Source organism: Oratosquilla oratoria, chromosome 21 (genome assembly GCF_046742065.1).
Source record: "Oratosquilla oratoria isolate Oo_2021 chromosome 21, ASM4674206v1, whole genome shotgun sequence".
In the NCBI taxonomy this organism is placed as follows: domain Eukaryota; kingdom Metazoa; phylum Arthropoda; class Malacostraca; order Stomatopoda; family Squillidae; genus Oratosquilla; species Oratosquilla oratoria.
Window position 1 is genome coordinate 59,625,919 of NC_134797.1, and position 17,524 is coordinate 59,643,442.

Sequence of the window (17,524 nt, forward strand, 5' to 3'; positions counted from 1 at the left end):
TTCCTACCATACTGGTCACCAATATTTAGTCCATTAATGCTCTATCTGCCACCCTTCCATCCACCACCCTCTCCCATGTGTACTTATGCTTGAGTTTCTTCCTAAACACTGTATTTGCTATCATCAACTCTCTTTCAAGACACATCTCCACCATCATTTCTCCACTACAATTTTTACCTGGAACTCCATATTTCCCAATCACTCCGTCTATTGGTTAATTTCCTACCCTAGCATTAAGGTCTCCTAATACAACTACATTGACATTTCTCCCTAATCCCTCTATGCACTCATATCTACCCAAAAAGCCTCCCTTTCCTCAATACTCTTCTCACTACCAGGTCCATACGCACTTACAAAAACCCACATCTCCCTTCCCAGCTTCACCTTCATCCACATCAACCTTGAGGAAACCTCCTTCCACTCCACTACCTGCTTACTTATCTCTTCACTTACTAGTATAACCACCCCTTCTCTCCCTTGTCCCCTTTTCACTTCTGAGTACCTCCCAGCTACACTCCCAAACTCACAGTTGCCCTTTCCTTTCATTTTATTTTCACTCAAAGCCAGCACATCCATCTTTCTTCTCACAGACATACTGCCAATCTCTTCCCTTTTACTCTCATCTGTACCACATCCACGCACATTAAAAGACCCAAACCTTAGGGTGCTGGTTGGAAAACTCCCAGACCCTCTTATGCCTTTTCTTCTTTTTTTTTAGGAATGTCCCCTTTTGGGGCTACAGGTAGTAGGACTCCTAATCTCATCTTCATCCCGTTTTTTGTCGCCTTTTACGACTCAAGTGGAAAGACTTGGTGGTAGCATTCTCTTCCCCCACCACAGGGTCTGGGAAAACAGGAAATGAATATTCAGAGAAATGGTACAGGACAGCAACAAGGGGTTGGGGAACAGCATAACGGAGGGAGAGTTGTAGTATAAAAGTGTCATAATTTCTTTATGCACAGAGTTTTCCTCTATCGTAGACAAAATGATGTGTGGCTCTGGTCTGTAGGGGTGCCCCGTATAGACCCTAAAGTATCAACTGCATGCTACTTTGCCACAATAACATGCAGCCAATATCCCAGAAGGGGTATTGGTCTTATTAGTGTAGTTAAATTTTTTTATCATTTCCTCGTCCAAATAGGCAAATGCCACTTTTATTGACCCCAGTAAATTGTAGGTTTCTCCAACTATTTTATTAATATGCTTATATGGTGTCATGTCTTTGCTGATCATCACTCCAAGGTCTTTTTCCGAGTTTACTTTTTTTGACCTCTTCTTCACCAATTTTATAATCTCTCGATATTCTGTTTTTACTTTTTCCAAATTCCATTATACTACATTTCTTGATATTGAATTTCACTTCCCACTTTTGAGTCCATTTCCAAATCTTGTCCAAGTTTTGTTGTAATGAGTTGCAATCCTCCTCAGTTTTTACTTTCTTTAGTATTTTTGTGAGCAAAATTTGACGCAGCCCGAAGGAATTTCTCCCCGTCTTCTCCTTTTATGCATGGGGGGACGGAGAGGGGGGGTCGCCGATTTAATGAAGCGGCCTTGCTGTGGATGTGCTGTGACTTGCGACACTGCCTCTGACCCAGGGCAGTGGACAAGGTGCAGGAATGACCCGTCATCCAAGAGGTGCTGAGATGGGAGGGTGGAGGGGAGTGGAGTGTATTTAGGGATGGAATGGGTGGGAATGATTTTATGCCTTTTTCTTTTGGGCTACCTCCCTTGTAAGGGGGAAAAAGCCTTGGTATACGTATGTATGTATGTAGTATTTTTGCATCATCTGCAAAGAAATTCATATAACACTCTACTCCTTCATCCATGTCATTTATGTATATGGCAAACATGATCGGGGCCAGTATTGATCCCCGCAGGACACCACTTATCATTTCTTCCCAATTTGAGAATTTATCTCTAATTACCACTCTCATTTTCCTCCCAGTCAGGAAGTCTTTCATCCATTCCAATAATTTTCCTCTGATGGCACCTATTAACTCTGTCTTCCTTATTAGTTTATTGTGTGGTACCTTATCAAGTGCCTTTTGTAGGTCCAGAAAGGCACAGTCTGCCCAACCATCTCTCTCTTCAATTATGTCTATTAATCTTGAGTAGAAGCAGATCAAGTTTGTTGTACATGATCTTCCTTGTCTGAATCCAAATTGATTTGGATTCAGCATAGTTTTTTCTTACAAATATTTAACCCATCTATTTTTGACGACCTTTTTGCCAATTTTTGCTACTGTGCTTGTCAGGGAGACTGGTCTGTAATATGATGGGTCTTCCTTGTTTCCTCCCTTATAAATCAGTATAATGTTTGCATTCTTCCAGTCCTGTGGCACTGTTCCTTCTTTAAGTGAGAATTTAATTATATTGTATATCTTATCTGTTAATTCTGTGTGTGTGTGTATTTACCTTTACCTAGTTGTATTTACCAAGTTGTATTTTACGGGAAGGGGAGCTACGCTTGTGGTGTCCCACATTTGTGTGTGTGTGCCTGGTCGAATTGCAGCAATGTGCAGCGAGGGAAGAATTTATCCATTGTATGGTTGCACGGTGAAACAGCAAGTCTCAACACTTGATTTACAGCAACGGTTCAGAGTAGCAGACTATTTTTCCTTGAGATCCCAGTTCTCCATAATTCTTCACCCATTTTTGAATTCTCATGTATAATATTTTCTTATATAAAGAAACTAGATTTGAACTAAAAAGAGATACACAAACACACACAGGGATTGTGAAAGATCGATGGATCAAATATCTTGAAGAGATGAACATTCTGACAGACAGTCAATTTGGTTTCAGATCTGGATGGTTATGTGTGTCAAACCGTTTAAGCTTTTAATTGAGAGTGATTGATGTGCTGCAAGAGGGAGAGGAGTGGGTGGACTGCATGTACCTAGAGAAGGTATTTGGTAAAGTACTTCACAGTACTTCACAAGTAAAGAAAAGAGAAGTAAAGCAAAAGGTAAAGGAGGCAAAGAGGAGAGCAGATGTGAAATGGGGTAAGAGTATGACAGAAAATTTTGAAAGTAATAAAAAGATGTTTTGGAAAGAAATTAAGAGAGGAATAGGAGACGAATCAAGTAGAGAAGAAAAGGTAAAAGGTGTAGATAGAGAGATGATAATGGAAGAGAAGGCAGTAAGGGGAAGATGGGCAGAATATTTTAGGGAGTTGCTAAATGTGAAGGAGGATAGGGAGGGAAAGATAGCTGCAGTGGGAAATGCTAAGAAAATGACCGTGATGAGTGAGGAAAATGGAGGAGAAATAAGGAAGGATGAAGTGAAGACAGTTGTTTAGATGATGAAATCAGGTAAGGCACCTGGTCTGGATGGATGCCATGCAGAATGTCTAAAAAAAAAAGGAGGTACAGTAATGGTGGACTGGCTGGTGAGGTTGTTTAATGTTTGCTGGAGAGAGGGTAGAATGCCGGGGGACTGGAGGAGTGCTTGTATAGTTCCACTTTACAAGGGAAAAGGGGACAAGTGTGAATGTAGTAGTTTCAGAGAGATTAGCTTGTTAAATGTAGTTGGGAAGGCTTATGGGAGGATATTGATTGAGAGGATTAGGAGAGGAACAGAGGGAGTAATTGGTGAGGAACAGTGTGGATTTAGGACGGGTAGAGGTTGTGTAGATCAGATTTTTGTGGTAAGACATATGTGAGAAAGCTATAGGAAACGGGAAGGATGTTTTTTGGGCTTTTATGGATCTGGAAAAGGCTTAAGACAGGGTAGACAGAAAGGCACTCGGGGAGGTTTTACGGATATACGGGATAGGAGGAAAGCTAGGAGCTGTCAAGAGTTTTTATGAGAGTAGTAGAGCTTGTGTCAGGATTAGAAATGGAGAGAGTGAGTGGTTCGAGGTAAAGGTGGGACTTCATCAGGGATGCGTTATGTCACCCTGGCTGTTCAACTTGTACATGGATGGGGTGGTATGAGAGGTAAATGCAAGGTGGTGGGTCAGGGATTGGAGATGGGTAAAGAAAATGGAGAAAAGTGGGAGGTGAGCCAGCTGTTGTTTGTGGACGACACTGCACTTGTGGCAGGATTGGAGGAGGGATTGAGGAAGCTGGTAACAGAGTTTGGGAGAGTATGGGATAGAAGAAAGCTGAAGATAAATGTGGGTAAAAGTAAGGTGATGAGATGTTCAAGGGGTGAAAGTGGCAGCAGACTGGAAGTGAGCATCAAGGGAGAGCGACTGGAGGAAGTGGATAGTTTTAGATACTTGGGTGCAAATGTGGCAGGAAAAGGTGGAGTGGAGGTGGAGGTAGAATGTAGATTGAGAGAAGCGAGCAAATGCCTTGATGGATTAAAAAGTGTAATGAGGAATAGACATTTGGGAATGGATGCTAAGAGGAGACTGTATGAAGGAGTGATTGTGCCAACAGCACTGTATGGGGGAGAAACATGAAACATAAAAGAGGAAGAGAGAAGGAGTTTGAATGTGTTTGAGATGAGGTGTCTGAGAAGTATGTTGGGGGTTACTAGGCTAGATAGAGTGAGAAATGAGGAGGTGAAGAGGAGAACAGGGGTGGAAAGGGAGTTGGGAGATAGGGTTGATGAAAGAGTATTAGGATGGTTTGGACACATGGAAAGAATGAGTGAAGAAAGACTAGTAAAAGAGGTATGGAAAGCAGATGTGGAGGGAGTGAACATGAGGGGACATCCTAGGATGAGATGGATGGATGGGGTGAAGGGGGCTTTGGGGAAGAGGGGAGGGATGGGAGAGGACAGAAGACAGGGAGGAAGGGAGAATGGTTGTGTATGGATGATGTTGTGATGCATGAGGTGGAATGGGCGGGGGGATGAGGTGAGGTAGTATGTGTGAGCAAAATTTGATGCAGCCTGAAGGGATATCTCCCCGTCTTCTCTTTTTATGCATGGGGGGGACGGAGAGGTGGGGTCGCCAATTTAATGAAGCGGCCTTGCTGTGGATGTGCTGTGTCTTGCGACACTGCTTCTGACCCAGGGCAGTGGACAAGGTGCAGGAATGACCCGTCATCCAGGAGGTGGTAAGATAAGGGGGAGGGGTGTTGAGTGTATTCAGGGATGGAATGTGTGGGAATGATTTTATGCCTTTTCCTTTTTGGCTACCTCCCTTGTAAGGGGGAAAAAGCCTTGGTGTATATATGTATGTATGTACTTCACAGTTGACTTATGTAGAAATTGGAGCATGTTGGAGGACAGAGAGGCATACTATTAGAATGGATTAAAGATTTTTTGAAAGAAAGGTACATGAGGACAGTATTAAAGGACAAGATGTCAAGCTGGAAAGCAGTAACGAGCAGAGTACCACAAGGTTCAGTGCTTACACCAATAATGTTTTATGTCTATGTTAATGATATGGTGGAAGGAACAATCTATGCCAACATGTTTTGCAGATGATGCAAAAATCATGAGAAGAGTGAAAAATGAGAGGATGGTAGAATATTACAAAAAGACCTTAACCTCTTCACTCCGGGGCACATCGCACGTCTGGCAGCATTAGCTGCCCGACGTGCGATGTTGCGTCATAATAATCGCATTATAAAAAATAAAGTCAGTGCTCAATTGTTCATTCTCTTTCACCTGTGAATTTTGATAACCATAGAAAATATGATGAAGCCAGTTTAGAGAGAATGGAGGTTACGTAGGTATGACTACAATAAATATAATCAAGACGCCGATGTCGGCATCATCACGTACCCACTTGCTTCTCATGACGCCTACGTAGGCGTCACCGTATGGAAGTGGTTAATACTATTGCATGGAGCCAAGAATGGGAAATGAAGTTCAATACAAAAATGAAAAAAAGAGCAAAGTGCTGGAAATGGGCAATAGTGGCAAAAGACAATCCTTAAGGTATTCCTTAGGAAATTAACCCATTACAAAAGCAAAAGAGGAGAAAGATCTGCAAGTGTTGATAAATGACATCCTGTCACCTGACAAGACATATCAGCAGAATTGTGGAACACATATATGGACTACTGCAGAAGATTAAAATGGCATTTCACTATATGGATGACGAGATGATGAAAAGATTCATTGAAACCTTGATCCAAGACTGTAATATGTGTCAGTAGTATGGTCCCCACACAGAGTAAAGGATATAAGCAAGACTGAGAGGATGCAAAGGGCAGTAAACAAACTAGTCCATATCCTGGAGGATAAAAAAAATTGGGAAGAATAAAAGCATTGTATTTGCCAATTTTGAAAGATCAAAGAGAAGGAACTGATATGATTAAAGTATTCAGGTCACTAAAGCAGATAAATTACATTGAAGAGATCTCTTGGTTAAGGGTGGAAGGGCTTTAAGAGGTCATGGAAGTAAGAAAGACCACATGTCTAAAGAACATGAAGAAATACAAATATCCAAATAGATGCATAAATACATGGAATAGCTTAGGTGATATAGCCCAAGCTGGAAAAGTGCATGAGCTCAAATCTAAATATGATAATTGGAAATCAAGGATCTAGATTAAATTGGAACTGCACATGAATTTGAGGGTAGGTATAAGAAAAAAAAAGGGAGAGTTGGAGATGGGACCCAACAAGCATTGCTCCTTTCCAGCACACTACACTATGTCAATACACACATACAGGTATGTTAGAAAATTAGAGAATAGGAGACAGGATTTAATGAGCATTGCTCCTTTTCTGTATACTACAATTAGGTAAATGCAAACCCACACAGACATCAGAATGTAGGTCACTTTTTTTTTTTAACTCAGAGAAAATAACAGATAAGACCTACAATCTGTTGAAAAATGTAAGAGTGACATTTCACTAAATGGATGAGGACATGATGAAAACACAGTGAGACCTCTCATTAACGGACATTAATTAGCTGGGTTTGCGGTGTTTTTGCTGTGTTTTCAATATTTTGGGAGTGGTTTTTGGGTGGCATAGTGATTGCACACACTAAACAACAGCACCAAAACCACCGAAAACACAGCAAAAACACCGCAAACACAGCTAACTAACGTCCGTTAATGAGAGGTCTCACTGTAATTGAAAGCTTGATACAGCCCAGACTAGAATTTGGAAATAAAGAAGTTTTTGAAAAACTACCCACATACCAGAATTCACTTATTTGTTTTGATTCAATTTATGTGACAAATAATTTGTTGCAAAGGACAGGCATTTTCTGAACAGATAAAATAATATTTGGTCATGACTTATGATCAGGAGCATGGTTAACACTGTAACCCTTAAAAGAAAAAAAAAAAAAAAAAAAAAATAAAAAATATATATATATATATATATACAATATATATATATACAATATATATATATACAATATATATATATATATATATATATACAGTCGAACCTCGAAAGCCCGGACTAATTGGGGGGAAGGGTGGTCCGGTCATGCCAAAAGTCCGGTCATCGAAAATATCGCCCTAACACCCGTAGATTTTCGTAGCAGTATACGTATAGGTAATGTATGATATGGCATAGAAACACATAAGAATAACTTTAAAACTGTAATAATAACAATACTGTAATAATAATACTATAATACTAATAATTCTGTAATAATAACTGTAATACAGGCATGTAAATGTACTGTATATACAGTGTACTGTACTGTATTTTTTATTACGTACACTGTAAATATCGGAAGATATGCACGCGGGACAGTGGTGGCGGCCAGGGTTGCCGCGTTTTCTACACTGCCGTGTAGAATGGGAGTGTTGCCATACCAGGGCATACATTTTTCTCGGGCGTGTGCAGACTTTCATAACAAGATATACTTGTCAAACTTTGACAAAATGTTGGTTCTAGTTTTTTTATTCTTGAATGTATATAAGGCCCCCATGCCCTAACATATTCAGTAAGTTTCAGCTTTCTTTTAGCGATAATAATTATTATCGCTAAAAGAAAGCTGAAACTTTAGCGTAGAAATTTTTTTCTACACAGTAAAAACGTATCTTTTGGGGTATAATATTTTATAAGTAACACAATTACCAATAAAAGTCATAATTTGATGTACCATTTATTATTTGATAACTGGTTCTATGATTTTTAAACAAAAGTTTGAGTTTTTGAATGTAACAGCCCGCTGATATGTAGAAAAAATTTCCTCATGTCCTTGTGTAGTTGCCGCATGCCGCTATTTTACTACGTTTTGGTACAAAGTTCTACGAAACAGCAGCCCTGGTGGCGGCTTGACTGGTCTGGGTTTGAGTACACGTGTACGGCCGTCGCTGTCACCTACCGGACAAATAGGGAACTTTGCTTGAAAAGTCTGCCCTTTGTTCATTTCAACCAGTCATACGAGGGTCCGGGCTTTCGAGGTTCGACTGTATATATATATATATATATATAAATACATATATATATACAGTGGCCGCGAAAAGTTTGGGCGCAAAATTGTAGGCGCCCCAACTTTCCCCTAAACTCAAAACATGCGAAAAATACAACTTTCCACCCAAACTTTTCGCTATTTTTCAATGCTAGCGTTTGTACCCGTATTTAGCCGAGACAAAACACACTATATGGCAACTCTGTTTAGGCGCACACTCGATGTCACATGGAGTCAGTTTCTAAACATCTCTCACGGAGAGTAGTCTTTTTTTTGCGGTGGTCTCTGTTTTTGTGCCTTGATATCTCCGTAATGGGAAGTGGTAAAGAGCTGGAAAGAGACACAGTTGTTACAATCATAACCCTCTATAAGGAGGGTTATAAGTGTAAAGATATTGCTACTCGTGTGGGAATTGGAGTGTGTCAAGTGCAAAAGTGGACCAAGAAATTTTGAGACGAAGGAAGTGACATCATTCGTACTCCAAAGCATCGCTCTGGTCGGCCAAGGAAGATATCAAATCGTACTTCTATGGTTCTAACTGCCTCCTACGGTTATTAGGAGGCAGTTAGAACTGTAGAAGTACGATTTGATATCTTCCTTGGCCGACCAGAGCGATGCTTTGGAGTACGAATGATGTCACTTCCTTCGTCTCGAAATTTCTTGGTCCACTTTTGCACTTGACGCACTCCAATTCCCACACGAGTAGCAATATCTTTACATTTATAACCCTCCTTATAGAGGGTTATGATTGTAACAACTGTGTCTCTTTCCAGCTCTTTACCACTTCCCATTACGGAGATATCAAGGCACAAAAACAGAGACCACCGCAAAAAAAAGACTACTCTCCGTGAGAGATGTTTAGAAACTGACTCCATGTGACATCGAGTGCGCCTAAACAGAGTTGCCAAATAGTGTGTATTGTCTCGGCTAAATATGGGTACAAACGCTAGCATTGAAAAATAGCGAAAAGTTTGGGTGGAAAGTTGTATTTTTCGCATGTTTTGAGTTTAGGGGAAAGTTGGGGCGTCAATAATTTTGCGCCCAAACTTTTCGTGGCTACTGTATATGTATATATATATACATATATATATATATATTCGTAAATAGCTGGAGTCCAGGAACCATTATTATGGGAGAAAGCATACGCTGGACTCGACGTTCGTCAATTTATTCCGGAAAGCATATGCTTTCTCCCATAATATATATATATATATATATATAAATATATATATATATATATACATATATATATACAGTATATGTATATATATATACATATATATATATATATATATATATAATAAATTAATAAAGAAATTCAGTACCTGTATAAGTTTGATTCAGATTAATTTGCCAAAATAAACAGAGATAATAAGTCAAAATGGGATGATTAATGCCTTGTATTTACTCCTGGAGTAATTCAGTGGTTCTATGACAGTGTATTTACCTAGTTGTATTTTGCGGGAAGGGGAGCTATGCTCGTGGTGTCCTGCCATTGTATCTCGCAGTGTCTAGTTTGCTTTTAAACTCATGAATGGTTTTTGCACATACTATTTCATTATACAGTTTGTTCCAAGTGTCCAAAACTCTATGTGGAAAACTGTTTTTCTTCAGTTCTCTTCTATAGCTATGTTTTTTTCTTTTCTTTTCATGTCCTCTTGTGTTTCTCTTGTCCCAGTTAAGTAAGTCCTCTCTATCAAGTATCTCTGTGCCTTTCATGATTCTGTAGATGGTCAGTAGGTCACCTCTCTCTCTTCTTTGCTCCAGTGTTGGTAAATCCAGTTTAACCATCTCTCCTCGTATGATAGGTTTGCAAGTGCAGGTGCCATTTTTGTAGCTGTTCTTGGATTCTTTCTATTTTCTTTATATTCTTTTTGGTACTGGGTGACCACAATGTCGCCACATACTCTAGTCTAGGCTTTATCAATGTAACCAATATTTTTTTTATCATGTCTTCGTCCAAGTATGCAAATGCCACTTTTATTGATCTTAGCAAGTTGTAAGTCTCCCCGACAATTTTGTTAATCTGTTTATCATAGGGCAAGTCGTTCGTGATAATTACTCCCAAATCTTTTTCGGATCCTACTTTCTTTACTTCCTTGGTTCCAATTGTATATTTTCCTGATACAGTGTATTCTGTTTTTGCTTTTTCCAAACTCCATTATGCTACACTTCTTAGTATTAAAGTCCACTTCACATTTCTGACTCCAGTTCCATACTCTATTCAGGTCTTCTTGCAGTGCTTCACAGTCCTTATCAGTGTGTGTACTCTATGATAATCTGTGCTATCATATGAAAAATATTTATTTATTTATTTATTTTATTTTATTTCTTTGTCTCACAGGTAACCTGGTGCTCATATTAAAGTGATATAATAATCACTTTGGTGTAGACTAAAGATATCCCAGTGCTCACAATGTTCTCTGACCACAGTGAAGATTCCATCCTTGATCATGCTCGCATTGAAGATTGTAAGTATGTTTTTTGTCAGAGTTATTATGTGTCTTACGAATTTCCGCCATTAAATATTTATACTTACCCTGTCACTTCTGGTAATTATTTTTGCACTATGTGGAAATATGTGTTTTGCATCTTGACTTTAGTGAAGTGAAATGCAAAGAATGAAATATGGAGTTAACCTGGGAAGAGGGAAGAATAAAAATGTGCAAAGATAATCAGATTGGGAGGGATTGTGATATACAGTATTTTACTCTTGTCAAAAGTCGAGTGATCATATTTTACTTTGTCATATTATTTTATGTACCAAACATTTATTTATATGTGTTATTTTTATCTTATTTTAGACCATTCAGGTTTTATGAATTCATATTTGTGATGATTATTGTTATCATTATTATTTTATTTTATTTTTATTATTATTATATATTTATTTATTTTTTGCTATTGTTATAGTGGAAGAGGACCCCAGACATGCCTATTTATATGAAAGAACCGGTGAAGATGAAGTTTCCATTGTGCAGCTGACAAGAGCCAAGACTGATGTCAACTTAGCAGAGCGAGACCAAGGACCAAGATTAGTTCGCCATAATACCTACTATGGGGAAGACAAAAGGCATATGTACTACCATGGTAATAGAGCATCTTCATTTTAACTTTGTAGAGATCTGAATGCATGTAATGTATGTACCATGTGTCAATATACCAATAGGCTTCTTCCCCCTTACAAGGGAGGTAGCCAACCAAGGCATCCACCCATTCACAAACATTCCACTCCCACCCATCAATCATTTCACTTTTATATGAGCTTCTTTTGGTTGAAGAGTCATTCCTGTCTCTTGCCCACTGCCTGGGTCAGAAACAATGTAGCAAGACAGAGAACATTCACAACAGGGCCAGGTGCTTCATTTACATAGCAACCCTCCCTCCTCATCACCTCATGTGAAAATAGAGAAGACTAGTAAAAATCCCTTCTTTCCATGTCAATTTATTTTCCATTCACAACCACTTTCCATTCACACTCTTGCTCCTTTCCTGTTTACTACAATTAGGTAAATACACACACATATACAGTATGTATGTGTGTATTTACCTAATTGTAGTGTGTGTATGTATTTACCTAGTTGTGTGTGTGTGAATATATAACTAGGTCTACATTTAGGGTATTTTGTATTTTTGCAGAATGCATATTGAAAAATACTATTTCATCATCATTTGTAATAGGCTGTTGAATGATTGTTTTTGGAATGCCACATTTTTTTCTTATGAATTTGTTTATGTTTAGCATTTGTTATATTTTTATTTCATGATATTTGGAATAATGGGAAATAATATACTAATTGAAGTGAATGTATTGCATTTTATATTCACAACTATTCAGTTGTAACAACAAATGGCAACCTCAGTATGTCACAGGAAGTGGTTGAGATAAAGTTCTCTGCTCCTGAGCCTTCATGTTTTGCTCTACATTGTGGAAAGAATACGTAAATAACAGGTCTGAAGGTCAATCAGGTTTAGACAATAGACAACAAGAGGTTGTAGTACCAGGAATATACTGAAGGATCAGACCTTATGCCATGGAACCTTCAGACTCGTTTGATATATTGCTTCTACCATCTGGGCAACATGTTGGTATGTTAGTTTTAGAAATATTGTGTAGTGTTTTACTTAACTGGATTACTGATTCTGTTATTGAGTTAAATCTTGATAAAGTAATAAATTCAGCAGACTGTTTTTGTTTTGTATTTTAGTTTTTTAGTATGTATTGTGCTTAAAATTCAGGATATATTACAGTGGAGGTTTATACTTTTATATATGGGAGTGTTGTAGAACCACAATAGGAAAAAATATACATTATATATATATATATATATTATATATATATATATATATATATATATATATATATATATATATATATATATATTATATATATATACATATACACACACATGTATATATGGGACAAATGTGAATAGTAGTGTCAGAGGGATCAGTTTGTGAAGTGTAGTGGGGAAGGCTTATGGGAGGGTTCAGTTGAGTGGATTAGGAGATGACCAGTGGGATAGATTGGTGAGAAACAGTGTGGGTTTAGGAAAGGTAGGGGTTGTGTGGATCAGAATTTCGTGGTAAGACAGATTTGTGAGAAAGCTTTAGCAAAATGCAAGGATATTTTTTGGGCCTTTAGATTTGGAAAAGGTGTATGACAGGGTAGACAGGAAGGAACTGTGGGAGGTTTTGCAGATACAGTAGAACCTCTACATACGAATTTCATTCGTTCCAGGACCTACTTCGTATGTTGAGAGGTGGTGACTGAGATACTTATCGTAACTTAGGCTACTCTAACTTACATTAGGTGAACTTTAAACTAACTTAGCTTATATATGCAAAACTTCGATGACTTCATATGTTGGAAATTACTTCGGGTGTAGAGTCAAATATTAGACAGAATTTCACATCATATGTTGGAAAATTCATATGTTTAGGCAATCGTAAGTAGAGGCTCTACTGTATATGAAATTGGGGGAAAACTGTTTAGGACAGTCAAGAGTTCTTATGAGAGTAGTAGAGCCTGTATGAGAATGGGAAATGGAGAGAGTTAGTAGTTTGGGATGAAGGTGGGACTGTGTCATGGATGTGTCATGTCGCCATGGCTGTTCATTATGTACATGGATTGGGTGGTACAGGAGGTAGAGGCAAGGGTAATGGGCAGGGGACTGGACATGGTTAAAGAAAATGGAGAAAAGTGGGAGGTGAACCCATTGTTATTTGCTCATGACACTGCCCTTATGACAGGGTCAGAGGAGGGATTAAGGGAGTTAGTGACAGAGTTTGGTGAGGTATGTGATTGGAGAAAGTTGAAGGTAAATGTGGGTAAAAGTAAGGTGATGAGATGTACAAGGGGAGAGGAAGGCAGTGAGTTGGAAGTAAGTTTTAAAGGAGAGAGGCTGAAGGAAGTGGATAGCTTTAGGTATTTGGGGTCATATGTGGTAGGAAAGGGAGGCATGGAGATAGAGATAATTTGTTGATTGAGAGAAGCAAGTAAATGCCTTGGGGGATTTAAAAGTGTCATGAGAAATAGGTATCTGGGAATGGATGCAAACAGTAGATTATAAGAAAGGGTGATTGTACTGACAGCATTGTATGGGGCAGAGATGCAGAGAGGAAAGGTTTGAATGTGTTTGAAATGAAATGTCAGAGAAGTATGGTAGGGGGTACTAGGTTGGATAGAGTGAGAAACAAGGAGGTGAAGGGGAGTAGAAAGGGAGATGGCAGATAGGGCTGATGAAAGAATATTGGGATGATGGTTTGGACATATGAAATGAATGAGTGAAGAAAGATTAGTAAAAGAGATGTGGAAGGCAGAGGTGGAGGGAGTGAAATTGAGGGGATGACCAAGGGTGAGATGGATGGATGGGGTGAAGGGGACTTCAAGTAAAAGGGGAATGTCTGTTGAGCAAGAAGGAAGAAGGCAGGAGATAGGAATGAGTGGAGAGCGACTGTGTATAGATGACAGATAATCAGCAGGATTGTGGTAGAGACATGTGGACCACCGCAGAAGATTAAAGTGGTGTTCCACTGTATGGATGAAGGGATGATGAAAAACTCATTGAAACACTAATGTATCCAAGACTGGAATATGCGTCATTAGTATGGTCTCCACACAGAGTAAAGGATATAAGCAAGTTCAAGGGAATACAAAGGACATCAACCAAACTGGTCCCCATCCTGGCAGATAAATCAAATCAGGAAAGACTAAAAGTACTGGGTCTGCCAATTTTGAAAGATTGAAGAAGGAGAAGTGATATAATCAGTGTTCAGGTCACTAATGGGGATAGGTTGCATTGACAGAAGAGATCTCTGGTTAAAGATGGGAGGGCTTTAAGAGGTCATGGGAGTAAATCAAGAAAGACCACATATCTAAAGGATGTGAAGAAATACAGTTTTTCATATAGATGCATAAATATGTGGAAAAGCTTAGAAGAGGACATAGCCCAAGCTGAAACAATATACAAGTTCAAGTCTAAATATGATAATTTGAAATCAGAGATATAGATTAAGTTAGAACTGTATATGAATTTGAGTCTTGGTCGCTCACTCACTCTGCTGGATCTTGAACCTCATGTAGATTCTGGTCCGCCAACAGTAAGCCTCTCCATGTCCTTCGGTCCTGTGCTGCTTCCATCCAGGTTGCTTTATTTATTCCTCTTCTGTCCATCTCCACATCCATACCATCCATCCATCTTATTTGAGGTGTCCCTCTGGGTCTTCTTCCAGGCATTGTACCCATCATAACTCGTTTTGGAATTCTAGGGTCCTCCATACTCACCACATGCCCAGCCCATCTCAATTTTGTTCTACTTATAACATCTGTTATTTTCTCTTGTTTAGTTATTTCTCTCAACTCATTATTGTGTCACCCTCTCCACCTATTCTCATTTTCATTAAAAACTGGTCCAGTAATTCACCTCAATATTGTATTCTCAAACACCAGTAGTCTTTGTTCCATTTGTTTTGTTAAGCTCCATGTCTCACTGGCATATAAAAATATAGGTCGTAGGATTGTATTGTAGATTCTCAATTTTGTATTTCTTGATATACTTTTCTTCTTTAATATTGGTACAAGGCTAAAATAACATCTGTTTGCTGAAGCGATTCTTATATTTATTTCTGTCTCCATCTCGTTTCTATTTGTTACTGTTGCACCTAGATATCTGAAACTCTCTACCTCCTCTGTTCTCTTGTCTTCGAAAAACACATCCTCTACGTTCCTCTCCTCTCTGCTCATACACATTAGTTTGGTTTTATTGAAATTTATTTGCAGCCCAACTCTCTCTGCTGTCTCTCGTAGTGGGGTGAGTAGATCTTTCAAATCATCTCTACTCTCAGCAACTAGGTCCTCATCATCAGCATATGTTAGATTATTGACCTTAATGTTGTCCATTTTACATCCACCCTCTCAATCTATCAATATCCTTGTTATTTTCTCCATCACCAAGTTAAACAGCAAACAAGAATTTATATATAACACACATCCTTGCCTGAAGCCATTCTCGATTTTGAAACATTCCGAATATCTTCCATCAACCCTCACCACTGATTTTGTGTTTGTAAGACAGACTTTTATTAAACGTATTATCTTGTCCTGTATTCCAAATTCCTTTAGTATGCCCCATATACTCTGTATATACTGTCGTATGCTTGCTTGAAATCAATAAACAAATGGTATTGTATCGTATTATACTCCCATGCTTTCTCCATTATTTGTTTTAATGTGAAAATATGGTCAATCATTGACTTTCCACTCATAAATCCACACTGATAATCTCATATTACACACTGCATATACCTTCAATCTGGTATATAGTACTCTAGCAAGGATCTTTTATCCAGTCTGTAACAGTGTGATGCCCCTGTAATTTATACATTCATTTTTATTTCCTTTTTTATGTATTGGTATTATCACTCCTTCATTCCATGATGATGGTATTCTTTCCTTTCTCCATATGAGCTGTATTAATTCAGTCAATTTTCTTTCTAAAACTTCACCTAATTTTAACCACTTCCATACGGTGATGCCTACGTAGGCGGCATGAGGAGCAAGTGGGTAATCGATGATGCCGACGTTGGCATCTTGATTATATTGTAGTCGTACCTACGTAATTTCCATTCTCTCTAAACTGGCTTCATCAATTTTCTATGGTTATCAAAATACACGGGTGAAAGAGAACGAACGATTGAGCACTGACTTTATTTTTATAATGCGATTATTATGACGCAACATCTCACGTTGGGCAGCTAATGCTGCCAGACGTGCGATGTGCTCCGGAGTGAAGAGGTTAAGAGTTCTACTGGGATATTATCTCTTCCTGGAGTCTTGGTATGTTAGAAAATTAGAAAATAGGAGATGGGACCCAATGAACATTGCTCCTCTTTTGTTAACTACAATTAAGTAAATTAGGCAAATGCAATATGACACATGGGCTAACCTGGTAACCATAGCTGGATTGCTTGTGGTTGCTTGTTTTCAGCATTGGAGATCCAGGGCAATTGATTGATTAACTAATTGAGAAATTCAAGATTTCCTTTGGTGATAGGAAATTGAATTTTGAGGTTCATGAATAAATTGTACATACATACACCAACAGCTTTTCCCCCTTACAAGGGAAGTAGTCAAAGTCAAGGTCATAAATCCACTCCCACTCATTTCATCCCCACATACTCCATTCCCATTCATCACCCCTCCTTCCCTCAGTGAGTAATGAAAATTTTCCAAGATAATTTCAGTATTTTATGTAATTTCATTTGTATTACAGGAGATCTGTTATCAAACACAGCTCATCAGTATGGATCAATGCACCGTTCAGCATGGTTTCGTACTGTGATGGATCATCGAAGACGGGGCATCAAACCAAGAAATGAAGCTGAGGCTATGGATGAAATCACACAAGCAATGGTGCATGATGAAGAGCTGATGGCTGATGATGTTGATGGGGAAGTCAGAAGAAGGTATTTTGCTAATGTAATGTTTGTAATCTGTGGGGTGAGAATAAATGGCTCTCATAATTGTTGATTACAAAGGATTACAAAGGCAGAGCATGCCGACAGGAGACCTTTTGGTCCATGTCTAGGTCAGATGTGAAAAAAATCATAATAATGATAAATAAATAAATGAATAAATATAAACTATAATAATGTAAATGATAAATAGAATACATAAATGCATAGGTATAGTTAGATAATAAACAAACAGGTAAATAGTAAATAATAAATTTA

General features: G+C 38.5%; 1 protein-coding gene across 5 annotated transcripts in view; it reads left to right on the top strand.

Moving 5' to 3' along the window:
- The window catches only part of LOC143036966 (transmembrane channel-like protein 7), a 115,193-nt gene that overhangs the window by 17,461 nt on the left and 80,208 nt on the right, over positions 1-17,524 (top strand). For 4 of the 5 annotated variants that reach the window (XM_076205028.1, XM_076205027.1, XM_076205030.1 and 1 more), the window contains exons 2-4: positions 10,635-10,761; positions 11,204-11,380; positions 17,065-17,257. In XM_076205028.1, coding sequence (XP_076061143.1) covers positions 10,707-10,761; positions 11,204-11,380; positions 17,065-17,257 — 425 coding nt within the window. In that variant the 5' untranslated portion in view covers positions 10,635-10,706. Of the gene's footprint in view, positions 1-10,634; positions 10,762-11,203; positions 11,381-12,219; positions 12,380-17,064; positions 17,258-17,524 lie in introns of those variants that run through there. The other variant, XM_076205031.1, reaches the window with a different exon arrangement.